Below are 17,947 nucleotides of genomic sequence, written 5' to 3'. Positions count from 1 at the left end.
TTTTGTAACGTGTACGAGGACACCTCCAGTAAACGGAACTAACCTGAGCGTGGCTGCGCCCCCTCCTCCCCGCGCCGTCAGCACTGCCAATCAAACTCGCTTTATTGTAGTAGCAAAGAGCTGAAAAAGTCAGTCTGAATTGAAGTCAAATAACGGGGCAAGGGCCAGTTACATCTGTACAGAGCTAAGGGGCTGGGGGGGGGCACAGGGCAGGACCCCACGCGCACACCCCTTGGAGCCTGTCCCAAAGTGGGGTCCCAACAGGGGGGTACTGGGGTCTGGGACCCCGCCGCCCCCTCAGGCCTTGTTGAGGGTCCAGAGAGGGTCGAGCATACTGAGGGGGTCATCGCTTGGCCGGGGTGCCCGCAGGCCCTCACCCGGCTGCGCCTGCAGGAAGTTCTGCTTGTTCATCCGCTGCTTGCCCTTGAGGGAGGCGTCCAGGGTGAAGGCCTCGGGCGTGAGGGAGGCCAGCAGCTCCAGCGAGGATGAGGAAGGGGGAGCAGCGGCAGGGGGGGCCACCACGGCCACTGGCACCCCCGCAGGGGGCTCAGCTGTGTGGTTGCTGCTCTTGGGGGCGCCGGGTGGCTCTTGGGGGGGTGGCTGTGGCGGGCAGGGCTCAGGGGCACCAACACCATCCATCGCGCCATCGGGAAGCACTGCCGGTGCCTCTGTGTCCACAGCATCGGCTGGGGGGGACGCCTCTGCCCCCCAGCCCGCCCCGGGCTCAGTGCTGGCCCCCCCTGGCCGTACGCTGAGCTTGGCAATGGTGGCCTGGATGGAGCTGATGGGCACATCCCCCCCCAGCACCAGGTCCTGGGAGTCCTGGGGGAAGTAGAGCTGGGGCAGGGGGGGAGGCTCTGTGAGTGTGGGAGCAGCAGAACCCCCTCCAACCCCCCCCACCCCCCTCCCCAGCATCCCATTCCCACTGCACCCACCTTGGGGGAAGTGTTGTTGGTGGCCTTGGGGACAGCAGGGGCACCCACCCCGTGGCGGAGCAGCACCTGCTCGGCGTGCAGCAGGACGGCCTCGTAGCAGAACTTGAGGTGCAGCTGCCAGGGAGGAGGGCAGGTGAGGCAGTGGCCCACGGCCCCCACCCCACAGCCCCACGACCCCACGGCCCCACTACCTTCTCCTGGAGCATGTGCTTGCGCTGCTGCCGCATCCTCTTGATGATCTGGGCTAGGTCGGGGATGCCGTTCCCCGCCTCCACCTCCTGCATGGCTGCGTACAGCAGGCAGAAGGCCCCCGTGCGGCCCACCCCGGAGCTGCAGAGACACCCCCGGCTGTGACAGACCCACGGAGGGGACACCCCCAAACCCCCCCCAGGAGCACCCCGAGCCCTGCTCACCTGCAGTGCACGACGACAGGGGTGTGGAGCGGGCGCTGGTGCAGGTAGTGGCCATGCACCTCCTGGATGAAGCGCAGGAGGCTCCCCTTGCTGTCAGGCAGGCCCCTGGGGACACACACACACACTGCTCTCACCCCCACCCGCCCGGGGGGGGCTCAGTGCCACCCTGAGGAGCAAATCAAGGGTCCCATGGGACTCCCCCACCCACAGCAGGACCCTTCCCCTCCAGTGCCATACAGCTCCGGCCAGGAGGTGAACTGGAGGTGGACCACAGTGCGCTTGAGGCTCTGGTCACGGTACTGCAGTGTCATCATCCTCTCCACGTGGGTGGGGGCGACCTTCAGGCTGGTGAGGACGAGGGTGATGGGTCCCTGCACCATGGGCTGGCCCCGCTCGGTGGGGTAGTACCGCAGCACCTTCTGCTGCAGGGAGGGAACGGGGTGGCCTCAGAAGCGGGCAGTGGCAGCACCACTTCCCCAGGGGACCCTCTTGCCCCTTCCTGTCACCTCCTGGCCGCCTCTAAGGACAAGGTGTACCTTATCCAGCTCCTGCTCTGACACCAGCATCACGACGATGGAGACCTTCTGCTCGTAGATCATCAGCCAGAAGTCTGCGGCGGTGCCCAGCAGCGGGGCCTGGGTGGCGATGACTGTGGGGCAGTAGGGCGAGAGGTCCTCCACCCGGCTGGCGTTGATGTAGTCATCCTTACCCGAGCGCAGGACAACGCGGTTCCGGTCGTAGGGCATGATGTCCTGGTGCCGGTTCTTCATGGAGTAGCAGCGGGCGATGGCGATGGAGAGCTGGCGGGCATCGCGTTCCTGCGCGTCCTGCAGCTCCTTCCACACAGCGTCCAGCTCGGTGCCGCTGCCGGCCCCCGGCTGCTCCAGCCGCTCCAGCAGCCCGCGGAAGCGCTCCAGCTCCGCCAGCAGCCGCAGCACTCGCTCCGGTTTCTCGTAGGGATCGTTCTCAATCAGCTGCACCGCTTTGGGCTTCTGCCCCTCTTTGGCATCCGCCTTGGTGGGCTGCAGCAGGGGCTGCCCCACGGCTGCCTTGGAGCCACCGTGCTGGCTCTCGGGGCTGGAGGACAGGAGGTCATCAGTGGAGGAGCTCTGCCGCTGGAATGGGGCCTCGCCAGGGCCCTGGGGGAGCGTGGGTGCCCCTGGCGTCAGTGCAGATGGGGGTCTCTGTGGCACCAGTGCTGGGGGCTGCATGGCCAAGGCTGGCTGCGGGGAAGGGGCTGGGGAGGGGACCAGGGTGCCCTGGACCACCACAGCACCTGGGCCCTGGCTGAGGCCAGGGCTGGGAGAGGGAGTGACATGGTGGGGGGCAGCCTGGCCAGGGGGGGTGGGTGCAGGGGGGCCCAGGGCCATGGTCCCAGGGGGCATCTGGCCACTGGGGGGGGCAGGGCTGGGGCAGAAGGGCAGCCCTGGGGCACCAGGGGGCACTGGCTGCAGCCCCCCCATTGCAGTGGGCAGGGGCTGCCTCGGCGGGCAGCTCTGGCTGGGGGCCCTGGGGAAGGCTTGGGCTCCAGCCTGCAGTGTGTCCTGCCCCGGGAGTGGATAAAGCTGGGGGGGCAGTGGGGGCCCCCCAGGGCCAGTAAAGGGCTGCTGGGCAAACTGGGCCTGTGGGGGCAGCGTGGGCCGGGGGGGCGGCTGGAAGGACAGTGGTACCGCGGCTCTCCCAGGGGGCAGAAAGGGGGCTGGGGGAAACTGCTGGGGGCCTTGGGCCCGAGCCGGCATCTCCACAGTGGGCTGGAGCTGTGCAGTGGGGGCAAAGGTGTGAGGGTGCTGCACAGGGGGGAAAGGGGGCTGCGCCGGCTGCCTGAAGGGCTGTGGGGCTCCCTGGGCATAGGGGTAGGGGGCAGGGGGGGCCCCCGGGGCCAGGAAGGGGCCTGGGGGCACGGCTGGGCCCTGGCTGGGAAGCCGTGGGACAGGGGGGCAGCTGGAGATGGGTGCCTGGATGCTGTCCACCGTGGTGGTGGCTGGCCGGGGACCTGTTGTCAGCTCAGGGCCACCCACCGGTGGCTGGGCACCCCTAGGTGCTGGCCCCGCTGTGGGTGGCCCAGGCACGGGCACCCCAGGCTGGCCCAGGGTGTAGGATGCTGCAGGGGCAGGAGCAGACCCGGGCAGGGGTCCGTGCTGGGGGGATGAGCGTGGGGGAAGCATGTGGGGCCCCATGTAGCCAGGCTGCACTGGGGCTCGCATCAGTGGCGCTGCTGGGAAGAGCTGGGGGGCTGCGGATGGGGCCGAGCTGGAGCCAGGGGGCAGCCCGGCTGCCTGCGGGGCAGTGGGCTGCAGGAGCTGCACCGGGGCTCCCGTGCCGGGGGGAAAGGGGCCTGGTGCCGAGGCAGGGGCTGCTGGCAAGGGATAGTGTCCTGGGAGGGCTGGGGACCCAGAGAAGCGGGCGAGGGGCTGCAGCGGGGCACTGGCAAGCCTGGCCCCTGGCAGGAAGGGCTCAGGGCCATGGGGCCGCAGCCCTGTGGTCAGGGCTGGGGTGAGGGCGGCCAGCGCGGGGGGCGGCAGGCGGGCCAGGTGCCCAGCTAGCACGTCAGGGGGCAGGCTGCGCAGCTCCTCGGGCAGGTCCGACAGCACCAATGAGCCCAGCGGCGGCAGGTCCACGGCGTCCAGTCCACCTGCATCCAGCTTCATCTGCAGGGCGGGTTTGGGGGCCGTGGGCCGGGGGGGCGGCTGCTTCTTCATCTCCCTGCCAGGAGGCAGCGGAGGGGGGCTCAGCGGGGTTCAGTGCAGCACCACAGGCCCACAGCACACCCACTGCAGAGGAGTGAACCGCTCCATCCCCGGCCCAGCTCACCCAGCAGCACCCAAAGGCGCTCCCTCCCTCCCGGGGTGTCGCACCCCGACACCAGCTTTACAGCCCACTTCAGCCCTACATGTGTCATGGCAACGGCCGCAGCACCACCTACCTCTCCAAGATCTGCTGCCGGTTGGCCTCAGCGGCTTGGCAGGCAGCACGGGCCTTCTCCAGCAGCTTGGCAGCTTTCCCCTCCAAGTCGGTGTAGAAGTCCTTCCCCTCCTGTGATTTCTTCATCAGATCCTCATAGGCTTCATAGGAGGCCACCAGGGTCTGAACAGTGGTGTTCCATCTGCGGAGACACAGCACAGAGCATGAGCAGGGGTGCAGCACCAGGCCAATGCTGGGGGACCCCCCAGCACACCGCTGGGAGGAGCTGGCAGTGAGCCTGTAGCTCTCCTCAGGGTGGGCAGAGGCTGCTCCCCTGCACCAAGACCCCACCATGGCACTGAGACCCCTGCACACCACTCACTTGTGCTCCACCTCAGCCAGGGCCTTGCGCACGGCCGCGTATTTGACATTGGCGTCCGTGAGGGCCTTCAGGATGTTCTCCTGGGCAGCCAGGTTCTGCTCCAGGTACACCTTGATCTGGTCGTACTTCTTCAGCTGCTCCTCAAAGAGTTTCTGCCGAGAGAGAGGGGGCTCTGAGGGGCTGCACGGATGGGGTGGGATAGAGCAGGGCTACTGCTGCAGCCCTGACTGGGGTGTGTGGCACAGCCTGGAGAAGAGAAAGCTCCGGGGAGACCTTACAGCAGCTTCCAGTGCCTAAAGGGACTGACAAGAAAGCTGGAGAGGGGCTTCTGACAAGGGCAGGTGGGGACAGGACAAGGGGGAATGGCTTTAAACTGACAGAGGGGAGATTGAGATGGGATCTGAGGCAGAAGTTCTTCCCTGTGAGGGTGGTGAGGCCCTGGCACAGGTTGCCCAGAGAAGCTGTGGCTGCCCCATCCCTGGCAGTGTTCAAGGCCAGGTTGGACAGGGCTTGGAGCAACCTGGTCTGGTGGAAGGTGTCCCTGCCCATGGCAGGGGGTTGGAACTGGATGAGCTTTAAGGTCCCTTCCAACCCAAACCAGTCTGTGATTCTAGGAAGATGGGACTTCCCCAAACACAGTGGCTGGCACCAACCTTCATCTCAGAGCGGTCAGTGGTGACCAGCGAGGTGGTGATATCATCCTTCTGGATCATTTCACGCAGCTGCTGCTCCAGGGACATCCGCTGGTCCCTCATCTCCTGCACCTTGGCCAGGATTCGCTTCAGGTTCTGCAGCACCTGCTTGTCATCTGGGGGACAGGGAGGGCTCAGTGAGTGCTGGAGCCCCTCTGAAACCCTCTGCTGGGGTACAGAGCCAACCTGCCCTTGGTCCAGCACACCCTTGACAGGAACTGTGTCTCTTTCCCCACACCAGAACACCATTTCATGTGTTTTTGAGGGGGAGAAGTACCCAGCATGGCTCACAAGGCACAGGGCGACAGGAGGGGAGCCCAGCTCAAGGCACGAGTGGGACCTGCCTTCCCCCAGGCCTGAGGGTGGGTGAGAGGCTCTGCTCACCTTCAGTCAAGGTGGGTGAGGGCAGCGCGGCCCGGACCTGCTCCAGCGGCCCGCTGAGCAGGCGAAGGTTGCCGATGTGGAGGTTCATGGCTTTGTGGAGCTCGGTGTTGGTGAAGCTGGCCTTCTCGTGCACCTCCAGGTACTTGGAGCACTCCTTGCTGACCTCAGCCAGCCCCGGGGATGCTGGTGGTGGGGATGACCCCTGGGGGGGTGGGACCTTCCCAAGCAGCTCCTGCAGCTTCCGCTCCTGTGCCTCGTCCTCCTCGAGGAGGTCTCGGATCTCCTTCAGGGAAGCCTCCACGTCGGTGAAGACCCCAGACAGCACTGAAGGGGACAGACATGGAGGCTGGGAAAGGGCTGAAGCACCACCAGCTGCAAACCTGCCTGCTCCAAGCCTAAAGCCAGGCATTGCTGTAACAGCCTGAGGAATAAACCTGGCTGTGGGCAACCGCAGAAGGCAAAGACACCCTGCCCAAGACATGTGGGTGCTGAGCTCCGGGCCTGCCTGCACTGGCTCCAGAGAGCACTGACCCCCTCGGCCACAGCAGGGCTCAACAGGAAAAACATTTTAGGGTTCAGGAATGTATACCAGCAAAAGATCAGTCATTGGGGTGGGGGTTCCCCAAACCCAGCCCAGGCACGGAGTGGGCTGCCTGCCCCCAGGCCAGCCTGGATTGCCCTGGTCTCTCTGTGGGTCCCTGTGTCCTTACCCTGCATGGACTGGACGAGGTTCTTGACAGTGTCAGGGCGCACACTGAGAGCAGCGCATTTCTCCATCAGGATGGGGGGGATGTGGCTGTACATGTCCAGGTTGTCCACGGTCTCAGGGTCCAGCTGCATGGAGTCCATGAACTGGCTACAGGCAAGAGAACAAGCCCCTGAGTAGTGGCAGAGCCTCCCCGCACCTCCCTGAAGATCCTCCCATCCCAAACCACAGCCAGCTCAGAGCACAGCACTGCTGCATCACCCCCAAATGCCTCAGCAAAGCTGCAGGGTGAACCCGGGAAGTGATCCCTGGGACTGGAACTGGGAGGACAGAGTTTGCCCAGAGCGGGCAAACTGGGATTTGACTGTGCTCAGTGTGAGGGTTACAGATTAGGGATGGTTGCACTCCCTTTGGCACTGGGGTAGGAAACCCAACAATGGGATCACTGGGATACCCTGCCCAGCAAGGAGGGGCTGGCCAGGGCCCTGTGTTTGGGTGCAGTTCACACTTACTCCAGCACTTCGTTCTTGGCTTCAATTTTGGCCATCACGTCTCGCAGGAGCTTGGCCTTCTCCTCACTGACACAGGAGAAAATAACATCCTTTAGTGACGTGATGGGACAGCGAAACCTCCACCATAAACTGCAAGAGCTCCTTGGGACTTGGCCAGAGCCTCAACCACCTCTCAGCCTGCTGCATATGGGCCTCTGGGGCAGCTCCTGAGCTAGGCATGAGGACAACCCCCGGGATGCCAGTGCTTCCCCAGGGAACCCACTGTGGCTGGTTGGGTCGCCTCCAGCTCCCTTCAGACAGCAGAGGCACAGAGCTGGACCATGGGCTCCTTGTTGGTCTTGGTGCTGGAGATCTACATGCCCAGCTCCAATGGCTGGTTGTCCTGCTCTGGCAGAGCCGTGCTCCTGACCCACCTATACAGCCTGGGACCCACCTGTATAGGGAAGAGGCCTCGTGGGCAGCCATGGGCACCAGCTTGGCAAATATATCAGGGCCAGTGACAGCTGGATCCGTGGGGTTGACGGGGAGGGCTTTCACCAAGGGGGCACCTGGGGGGTGAACATACAACACAGCCCTATCAGAAACCTTCACTGGGAGCCAGTTACTCCCAAGTCACACCCTCCTGCTCCACACCTTCATTCCCAGTCCATCTATGGAGGGCATGGCACAAAGTCCCATGGGTCCCAGAGCCCCGCAGCACTGCCCATCCTCACCTTTCACAGACTGCAGTGTGTCTAGTGCAGGCACAGCTTCATGGTAGATGAAGTCATTGTCCTTTTTGGCTGAATTGTACCTGGAAACAAGCAGTGACACTGCATTGGTGAGGAGCAGATGGCATTCCCAGCTCCCTGAGCTTGCTCCCTGTGGGGTCAGGCCATGGCTCTTTTGAGGTTGCTTCAGGGTGAGCAAAGAGCAGCTTCACATCCCAAGTCTCTGGCAGCACAGGATGCTTGGCTCTGCACATCAGGGGACACGCTCCCCAGGTTGCTCTGGCCACCAGGCATTTCTGACCCACAGGTTACATCTGGGGATGCCCCGTGCACGGACTCACTTGCCACCAATCACATCCATGGTGAATCTCAGGGCTTCCTGGACGGTTTCTGGCTGGCCCTGCAAGAATAAAAGCAACTTGGCAGGGGCAGGGAGTGCTGAGTGCTTTCCCTGCAGCCGACCACAGCTCTGTGTGCCCAGGATCCAGCAGCAGCCTCACCAGCCATCTCACCTTGTGCCCCATAGAGGAACTGAGATGCCTGGGGGCAGCCCCAAACCCTCTGTGCCCCAGTTTCACATGCAGACCCTGCCGTGGGTTTCCCTGGCACTGCAGCAGCGACACAAAGGGCTCTGTGAGGAACCCAATGAGGAAGCAGGGCTGATCCACAGCCTTTCTGGAGTTCCCCACATGCTCCTAAATGATTCAAACCAAGCCAAACCCTGCTAAAGCCCTTGTAGGCAGTCACTAGAGCCTTGGGCTTGGTTGGATGTCCCAGAGGGAAGCAAAGTGAAACACTGGGAACAGCTCTGCCAACGAGAAGGAAAGCTTTCAAACTGACAGAGATTCTCATCTTTCCAGGCTGGCATCCCACTGCCCTGAGCCAGGGCCCAGCTCACTCCCTTCAAAAACCCAATTACTGCTCTTGGATGGAGCAGGAACTCACCTTTGCCAGCTTGATGGCTTCATTCAGTTTATCCAGAGCACTCTGGAAGTAGATGACCTGCACAGAGACCAAGAATCAGGGCTGGCACAGAAGTAGGTGCCCCTGCTTTGCAGTAGACCACCACCAGTCCCTGAGAGCTGCAGCTTCCCGCAGCTTAATGGGGCTTTCAAGAGCACCCACAAGTGCTTGCAGGAGGCAGGACATTGCTGGTGACACACTCCAGAACCCACAATGGATGGGATGGGCTGACGTGACTTTGCTTACCCTTTCCCCAAACTTCTGCTGCTCCTCAGCCTGTTTCCCCATGTGCAGCTACAAGAAAACACAATCAGTGGCATCAGAGCTCCAGAACTTGAGGGATATCTTTGAAACAAGCAAGAAAAGCCCACAGGGATGGGAGCAAAGGGCAGGCCCCTCTGCAGCCCAGCAGCCCCCCACTTGGTCTCCCCACTTACATGGGCCACAGCAGCAAAATAATAGATTTTCATTTGAACCAGCTTCTTCCAGTCCTTCTGGATCTTCCCCAGCAGTGAGGCCGTCTCTGAGTTTTCCAGTGCCCGGCAGGCCTCCTTGTAGTAATCCACCACCTACAGAGAGAGGGACGGGTGTTTGGAAAAGCCCCACAAAGAGATCCCAGGTAGAATTCAGAGCAGCAAGGGAAAGGAGGATTCATTGCCATCATCATTTGTGTCCAAGGCCTCAGATCACGCAGTCAGCGCTGGAAAACCATTGGTGGAGAACTTGTAGGTGCATTTCAGGTCAGAACCAGGGACTAAAGACACTGCCACAATAAACCTACCCCACACAGAGGGTCAGAACCACAGACTGGTTTGAGTTGGAAGGGACCTTAAAACTTATCCAGTTCCAACCCCTGCCACAGGCAGGGACACCTTCCACTAGACCAGGTTGCTCCAAGTCCTATCCTGCCTGGCCTTGAATACTGCCAGGGATGGGGCAGCCACAGCTTCTCTGGGCAACCTGTGCCAGGGCCTCACCACCCTCACAGGGAAGAACTCCTTCCTCAGATCCCATCTCAATCTCCCCTCTGTCAGTTGAAAGCCATTCTCCCTTGTCCTATTCCTACAGCCCTTTGTCAAAAGCCCCTCTCCAACTTTCTTGTTGGCCCCTTTAGGCACTGGAAGCTGCCCTAAGGTCTCCCCAGAGCCTTCTCTTCTCCAGGCTGAACAAGCCCAGCTCTCTCAGCCTGTCTGCAGAGCAGAGGTGCTCCAGCCCTCAGAGCATCTTTGTGGCCTCCTATGGACTTGCTCGAGCAGGTCCACACCCTTCTTGCATTGGGAGTCCCAGAGCTGGATACAGGACTGCAGGGGGGATCTCAGCAGAGTGGAGCAGTGGGGGAGATTCCCCTCCCTCAGCCTGCTGGTCCCTCTGCTGGTGATGCAGCCCAGGACATGGTTGGTTTCTGGGCTGCAAGTGCACACTGCTGGGGCATGGTGAGCTTCTTGTCGACCAACATCCCCAAGTCCTTCTCAGGGCTGCTCTCAATCCAGTCTCCCCCAGCCTGTATTTGTGCTTGGGACTGCCCCAACCCATGTGCAGGACCTTGCATTTGGCCTTGTATAACTTCATGAATTTCGCACTGGCCCTGTCTCCAGCTTGTCCAGGTCCCTCTGGATGGATCAATTTCCTCTGGAGTATTTTACAGTCTCCTTTGAGGAGCTAGCAGCTTTGCTCAGAGCCTGAGGCAGTAGCAGCACCCCATACTGCTGTTTGACTGCACTGATGTTGTGCAGGGTCTGGGACACTCTCTCTGAGCTACCAACCCCACGTGCAGACGGAGTGGGGCTGTGTTGGGAACAGCAAGTCCCAAGGAAAAAGTGGCCAGAGATTTCCCCAGAGCTCACCTGGGCACTGATCCGGGCCACAAGGAAACTCTTCCTGTTGTCCAGCATGGACTTCTCCAGGAGACACTCCTGTGCTTGGCCCTGTCACAAACAAGAGGGGAATACTCACTCTCCCCTACACCTTGGACACCCCCTGTATCCAAGCCAGTGCCAGGCCAGAACCCTGGCAGGACCCAGCAGCTACAATCCCCTTCTTGAGCTACAGCCCAAGGGATGCCCAACCAGCCTAGGGACATGCAAAGCAGTCCAGAGCCCTCCCTCTCCCCTGCTACCTTGCAATACCTCTTTCCCTCCTGCAGGAGGGAGCCCCTCTTGCCTACAGCAGCCTGAATCCTGCAGATAAAATCCCTCTTGGGACACTTGGATCCCATCTCATCCGGCTCCAAACACTTTGACTCCACAGGGAGTACCCAATGATAGGAATACCCGTTTCCTGGTCACAGGGCAGCAGCCCTCGATGTGTGCAAGGAGCTGTCCCAGTGTAATCAGTACCTCAGTGGAGGCAGAACCCAGTTCCTACCAGCATGAGGTTGATGTTGAGGTTGAGGATCTGGTGGCTCATGTCCACGCTGTAGGAGTGAGGAAAGTGATCCCGCAGGTAGGTGAAGGCCCCAGCAGCACACTGGAAATGGGTGCAGGAAACCTTCATGCCCTGAGAGGATGGGAAAACACATGAGGTGTGCATAGCCCTCTTGCACACATGCCAAGCCAGCAAATGTACAGAGGCACATGCTGCCAGATGCGAGGAATTTGGGGAGACTCAGCCAGCCAGGAGAATCACAGAATGATTTGGGTTGGAAGGGATTTTAAAACTCATCCAGTTCCAACCCCCCGCCACAGGCAGGGACACCTTCCACTAGATCAGGCTGGTCCAAACCCCGTCCAACCTGGCCTTGAACACTGCCAGGGATGGGGCAGCCACAGCTTCTCTGGGCAACCTGTGCCAGGGCCTCACCACCCTCACAGGGAAGAACTTCTTCCTCACATCTCATCTCAATCTCCCCTCTGTCAGTTTAAAGTCATTCCCCATCGCCCTATCCCTACAGATCCTTGCCAAAAGCTCCTCTCCAGTTTTCTTGTCAGCCTGGAGCCTTCTCTTCTCCAGGCTGAACAAGCCCAACAAAGAGCAACCTGCTTTCTCATGGCAGGGTTAGGGTGATAGACTCCAGCTCAACAGTGTCAGATGTTCCCCATGCTGCTCATGCCTCCTCTGAGACCCCCAAAAAGAAGCTGCCATAAACCTGAAGTGAATCCCTGGGCCTCACAGGGCTTTAAATCACTCAGCACTTTCCCCTGGTCATGCATGCCCAAGTTGCACCATATCTCTGCCCTCCCAGCCCCAGGTGCTGGGAAGGTCAGCCCAGCCAACAAGAACACAGAGCTTTGCTGGAATAGAGGCAGTAACAACATGCATGCAGGGATACAGCCAGGAGGGGATGTCCCCTTGTAACACTCTACAGCAATACTAGGTCATAGCAGACATCCAGAGCTGGTGTCCAACAGCTTTGTAACCACCCAGGTGACAGAGAAGTACTGGGGATGCTGCTGGCTGGTGGCTGGTAACCACACGGGAGAGGAAAGTCATTTAGGGCAGGCCCCAGGGACTGTTACCTCCTCCGACACTCTCTTGTCCATGGCGCCCAGCATGGAGTGCAGTGCACCTGTGGAAAGAGGATGGATGGTAGCTCAAAAATGAGAGGAGACACCAACAGCAACCCTGTACTACTTCCAGGGATGGGGTGTCTGGTACCAGAGAAGCCTGGACCTGTGGCATGTTGGCCAGAGACACCCGACAGAACCCAGCCAGCTCCCTGCACCAACAGGAACAGGAGAAGCAGCACTCGGGATGCTCCTCTTGCAGGGCAGAAGTGTGGAAGGCTGCACACCCAAGTTATTCAGCAGAGGAAAGTCCCAGGCTGGAAGCATACCCTCAGTATGGAAAAGCAAATATTTAACACCCTCCTGGTTGAACAAAGGTTTATTCTAACTTGAGGGAACAGCTTTGGGCTGGGGTTTAAAATAAAGCTCTTTGCTCTGTGTGTGGTGAGCTGAGAGCACACAGTCAGCTCCTGAGCTGCAGTACAAGGGTGGGAGTGTTTTCAGTTACGTTAAGCAGCCAGGGGCTGAGTGCTGCCTTTGGGGCTAACAAAACCCGCTTCTGAGCCGTGACTGTCCATGAATGACAGCAAGGGTGAGGGAACAAGTGTTAGACTTGGTGCTTTTACACTCATTTACTGGCTTTTGAGGCAATGGCATGCTGGATGAGCTGTACAAAGCCTGGTAGAGTCCATAACTGTTCTAGAAAGGGCATTTGCAATGCTGCAGCTCACTGTCAGCCTCCTTGCTGCAACCTCTGGCCAAGACACAATGCAGTGCGTGGGCAGGGCATGCTTAGAGCAGGAGGAAAGGAGAGGAGACCTTGGACAAAAGCCAGCATCAACCTCTCATGCAGCTCTGATGCTGAGCACCCAGCGAGGGGAAGAAGCGCAACCAGGCTGATCCCCAGCTGCTGGTGGAACCAGGCAGGCCATGCTGGTGTCTGGCCACTCTAAGGAATGCTGACACGGAGCATGGAGACATCCCTCATGCCTGGGGCTGACCAAGAGGGCCGCTGGTCTCCAGGCCCTTACCCAGGTTGTAGAGGATGCACGCCTGCTCGTACTTGATGTCCTCATGAGTTACCGTCTTGCCTGAGAAGATCTCAGTCCTGTAAGAAAAGAAACCTCGTCACCAGCCATAGGTGGAGTTACTGGTGTTCCTGGGCACTGGCCAGGGAAAGGATTTGTCAGGAGCTGCTCTCCCTCAGAGGCTGGGAGATGGGGCCCTCCTGCCTGGCATCACCCTGGGCATCAAATCCAGGTGGAAGCCGACAGGAGCAGTCTCCACTGTTTTGGCTTCAAAAGCACAGACATGCCTTTTACACACAGCCAAGCAACTCTGCCACCCAGGGGGAGCTCAGCAGTGTCACCTTGCACAGTGACAATGTCTTGCCTCTGCCTTGTGTCTCAGAGCCAGCTGTGCTGCCTTATGGCTTTGTTTTGATGTCCTGCCAGATCTCCAGGGCGGGATGCCATTTCCCCAGGGGTCCCCAGGGCCCCCTGGTACCCCTGCTGGACTTTGGGGAGGAGCACACGGAGGGAGCAGTTGCTCTGCTTTGGGTGAGCCTCTGCATTTCAGGAAGCTCCCACTGGGAGCCAATCCTCCCACCCACAACACCCAAGGCCTCATGCCAGAGAGAGGGTCTGGGGAAGCAGCTCCTCCTCACCATGCAATGGGGACCGCCGCCTCCTGCTCGGCACCCATGGGGATGCGGCTCTGCAGGTAGTGGAGTTGGCCGAAGTACTTGCGCAGCGTGCTGCAGCCCTCGAAGTCCCTGGGCACATTGACGGCACTCTGGAGGGGAGAAAGGAGGAGGAAAAGGCTACCATGGGGACAGGAGCAGTTGGACAGGAACAAGAGCCTGCTGGCTTTGTGGTGAGATGCACAGGCTGGGGTAGGAGCCTTTGTGGTGGGGATGGCCAGTGCTGGGCATTCGCTGCCTGTCCTGGGAGGAAGGAGCTTGGCCTTGTAAAAAAGACCTGCAAAACACATCTAGAAAAACAGGTCTGTTCACCTAGAAGTGAGGCTGAACAGAGCTGCTTTATGGATCCAGAGTAACTGATCCATGAGGAAGTCTCTGCTCTGCCAAGCACAGGCTCCCACTGGTGAAATAAATGAGGGGAACTTGGAAATGACTGAAAAGGGGGTGTCTTGGACAGGGCACAGGACCTGCTGCTATGGCAAAGCTGGGAGAAGGAAGGGAAGAGCAGAGACACGAGAACGTTTTTCCAACCTCCTGCTTCAGGGTTAAGCCCACAGGCAAAGGCCAGAACTCCCCAGATCTGGGCTATGGGTGTTTAAGCTGCCAGTCAGGGAGCTTAAACCCATCAAGTCCTACTGTAAGGCCACCACTGTGCTTTGGAGACACCAGTGCCTGCATCATGAGTTCCCCCAGCTCCACCCTACACATCAGGTTTATGGCCCCTCTACAAAACCAGCACTGATGCTGGCACAGGGCAGGGTTCTGAGTATCTCCAGCCAGTTTTACCACCCGTGTCTCAGGTACCAGCTGGCCAGGGCCGAGGCTACCTCTAGCCTGCTCAGAACCACCAGTAGTGATGAATCCAGTGACTAAAACAACTACTTGGGCTCCACAGTTGAAAGCAAAAAGCTGATTTATTCCCTGCAAGGACCTCAGGCACCAGCTGAACTGACAAAACAATTCCTTCCACCCAGCAAGGAACTATTCAATACAAATCCCCCCATATTCAGGGAAGCAGACACAACAGAAGCTTAAGCATGGTCCTTAGAAAGCTTGAATCTGGGGAGCCAGGATGCAGCCCAGCTTCCAAAAGCCTCATCTGTGGGCTGCTGGTGAGGAAGAGAAGCAGACATGACAGCACTCCGGCACAACTCCCAGTCCAGGGAGGTAGTGGAAGCCAGAAAACAGATCCTTGAGCACAGGACAGGTGATGAACCAGCTCACTGGGTTCAGCTCTGGCAGGTCTCCCCAGGGCCACGCGCAGTTTGGGAGGGAGCCCAGCTTACCTGCCGGAGCAGCTCCAGCTTCCGCAGCTCCTCGTTGTAATTCTCTGGGTTCTCCCCATAATTCTTCAGGACAAACTGGAGGACAAAAGAGAGGTCAGGCCTGGCCTGACACCTGAAGCCACCTTCCCAGCCCCACACTGGAGCTACAACTGGCAGCTCTCCAGGGAGAAGCCCCCAGCGCCTTGAGGCCTTCTGGAAGCTTATTTGTCTCCTAAAAATCCCTAAATCTTGTCCAGTTCCTACTGAACGTCAGCCTAATGCAAAGCTGGGGCACAACCTTCCAACAGCCGCAAGGGAGAATCAGGGACCCACAGCCCCACTCTGCTCTGGCCCAGGTGGACACCAGGGGCTCGATACACCCCAGTGGCTGCCAGGTTAAGGGTGGTTGGGGATGTCTGGAGGGCTGCCCGCACCCTCTGCTGCTTGAGCTCAAGGTGAACACACCTCAGCGCTGGAGAAAGGAGGGACGCTTCCCTTCCATTTTGACCAGGGCACCAGGTTTCTATTTTCCAGTAAAGCAGCATGCGTTTCCATCAAACACCCACAGGGAAGCTCGGTTCACAAACCGGATTTCCACGTGCTGCCATACACAAATTCCCTAAACAGCCCACTTTTGAGGAGACCCTATTTCTTGAGCCCAGCTCTGACTTGGAGGCCACCATCCATCCCTCTGCCTCAGCTCTGAGGCCCACAGCAGAGCCAACTCCCTGCTTAGAGCTGCTGCACCTTGTCCCGACTGGCACAGCATGACTCAGCTCGGTGATCCCACGCCTTCCTTCCGGCACAGGGATGTTCCCACCAGGCTAACGCCACTGTCAGGATCTGACAGGATGCCAGCCCCACTCAGCACCCCAAAAAACAGGAGAGTGGAAAGTAAGTGGTGACATAAACACAGGAGAACCCCCGCTCCTTCTTCCACATGCATAAATCCTGTTTTTCATCCATGGGTGGCACTAGGAAATGCCAGGCAGAGGTGGAGCTTGTTTACAGCTGATTAATTAAGTCCTTCACATCCCTAAAGAAACCAGCAAAGGACAGGTCTTGTCCCCCGTGACCATCCGTGGCACCCACCAAACTCTCAACCTTCCTCCTGCAAAGGGCCTGGGAGGTTAACCAATGATCTGACAGCCTGGGGGCTGCTGCCGGTGGGAGATCCAGTTCCCCCCTCCTCGGGTTCCCCTCTTACACGAGCCCGTGGGAGCAGAACGAAAGGAGATGCCAAAAGGAGATGCCAAAAGGAAACACAAGGGATTGGCCGCAAAAGAAGACATGAGGAATCAGCCATCATCAACCCCGATCTCCTAACGCCATGGCATTAGTAATGACCTGCTGCTGGGGGGGAGGAGGCCGGAGCTGGCACTGGGGCTTGGGGAAGGGTGGCTGGAGCATCGGCAGCCGGGAGTCAGCAGTCACATGCAGCAGGGATGGACTTGCCAACTCACCGCTGTGCCCTGAGGTGACAGGGGAAGGCTCTGCCCGGGGTGGGGGGTGCTCCAGGGACGCCCCCTCCCCAAACTCTGTCCCTCTGGCAGCGCCCGCTGACCCCGGCTGCTGAGGGAGAGAGTGGGGCCAAGCCGTGGGGCTGGTGGGGACAGACGGCCTCACTCCTTACCATCCAACGCAAAGGGGCCACCGCACCTCACCCTCTCCACATGCACCCAGGAGCTGCCCAGGTCCCTGCCTCAGAACGCCCCCAGCAGCCCTGATCCACAGCCCCCGCAAAACATCTTCAGATTTAACTCCCTGCTCCACCAGGACCCCCCCAAATCCCTAACCTTCTACACTCCCTTTCCTTGTGCACCCGAAACGCTCCCCACATCCCAAATACCCACCAGACAGCTCCTCTTCCTACCCCAAGCACTCTTCACCCTCACAGACCCCAAACACCCTTCACAGAGCCCCCGATCCCCCCCGTGCCCCACACTCCAAGCACTCCCCTCCCTCACAGACCCTACCTATCTCCCCCCAAGCACTCCCTTCTCATAGACCCCAAACACCCCTCATGCAGCCCCCACCCCAAACACTCCCCTCTCCTCCAGACCCCCTTTTCTTCCTCCCAAGCACTCCCCTTCCTCACAGATCCCCCTCCCCACACCCTGAGCACTCCTTTCCCTCACACACATCCCACTCCCCCAAGCACTACCCTCCCTCACAGGCCCCTCCCGCCCCGCCCCTGTCAGGCCCCTCCCGCTCCCCCCCGGCGCCCCTCGCCGGCCCCAGCCGCCCCTTTCCCGGCCCCACCTTCTTGACGGCGGCGTTGAAGGCGAACTCCCCGGCTTCCTTGAGGTCGAGCCAGATCATGGGCATGCGGGGCACGGCCTCCATCCCGGCCTGCGCCCGCCGGAACCACCCACCCGCCGGAAGCCCGCGCGACGCCTCACGGGAAACCGAGTCCTCGCGACGAGCCTCGCCTCGCCCCGCCCCGCCCCTTCCGGCGGCCGGCGCCACGCCCCGCGCCGCATCTCTACAGCGGTTCCCATGGCGACGCTTCCCCCGCCTCCTGAAGGCGGGGGGGACGCCCCGCCCCGAGGCTGTTCCCATGGCGACGCCTCCCTCGCTGATAGGTGGAGAACGGCTGTTCCCATGGCGACCCACCGCTCCTCCCCCCGGAAGGCCGCGGGTCGTTGCTATGGCAACGGCCACCCCTGTCGAGCCTGGCCCAGCGTAGGTCCAAGCGAGGGCCTGGATGTTCCCAAGGGCGACTCCTTCAAGTTAATTAGCCCTTTTCCCTCCATCTCCTGTGGTTTACCCCCACTATCATAACGTACATTCAGATTCGTGCTTCATAGGTGATTCCCCCTGGCGATTCCCTGATCTCCCACACGAGGCTATCATTGGATCCGCTCCAGTGACACCATTAATGTCAGAATGACCATGGTGGAGTTTCCTATAGCACCCCATTAATTGAACAGGTTGAT

At 60.1% G+C, this 17,947-nt stretch overlaps 1 protein-coding gene across 3 annotated transcripts; it reads right to left on the bottom strand.

Annotated features, from left to right (window-relative positions):
• Window positions 1-84: 84 nt before the first annotated feature.
• PTPN23 (protein tyrosine phosphatase non-receptor type 23) lies at window positions 85-17,448 on the bottom strand. 3 transcript variants are annotated; one of them, XM_061365968.1, is made up of 25 exons: window positions 17,271-17,448; window positions 15,030-15,104; window positions 13,708-13,835; window positions 13,073-13,149; window positions 12,054-12,103; window positions 10,963-11,094; window positions 10,443-10,523; window positions 9,036-9,167; window positions 8,845-8,892; window positions 8,581-8,637; window positions 7,977-8,035; window positions 7,639-7,718; window positions 7,359-7,473; window positions 6,926-6,991; window positions 6,418-6,563; window positions 5,708-6,031; window positions 5,285-5,439; window positions 4,632-4,783; window positions 4,272-4,451; window positions 1,885-4,051; window positions 1,586-1,770; window positions 1,349-1,453; window positions 1,127-1,265; window positions 936-1,049; window positions 85-837 (listed from the first exon to the last, which is right to left on the bottom strand). In XM_061365968.1, the coding sequence occupies exons 1-25, from the start codon at window positions 17,352-17,354 to the stop codon at window positions 298-300; spliced, it is 5,391 nt and encodes a 1,796-aa protein (XP_061221952.1). In that variant the 5' UTR covers window positions 17,355-17,448; the 3' UTR covers window positions 85-297. The 3 variants fall into 3 exon arrangements, with proteins under 3 accessions (XP_061221952.1, XP_061221959.1, XP_061221968.1); XM_061365975.1 differs by having other exon boundaries at window positions 1,586-1,767; XM_061365984.1 differs by lacking the exons at window positions 7,977-8,035; window positions 10,443-10,523; window positions 10,963-11,094; ... (3 more) ...; window positions 15,030-15,104; window positions 17,271-17,448 and having other exon boundaries at window positions 9,036-9,107.
• Between the last annotated feature and the right edge of the window lie 499 nt (window positions 17,449-17,947).

This window comes from Neopsephotus bourkii, unplaced genomic scaffold (assembly GCF_033783945.1).
Source record: "Neopsephotus bourkii isolate Nb327-2 ecotype Australia unplaced genomic scaffold, CSIRO-AGI_Nbou_v1 NB_122, whole genome shotgun sequence".
NCBI classification, from domain to species: domain Eukaryota; kingdom Metazoa; phylum Chordata; class Aves; order Psittaciformes; family Psittacidae; genus Neopsephotus; species Neopsephotus bourkii.
This window is presented reverse-complemented; position numbering and strand designations above follow the sequence as displayed.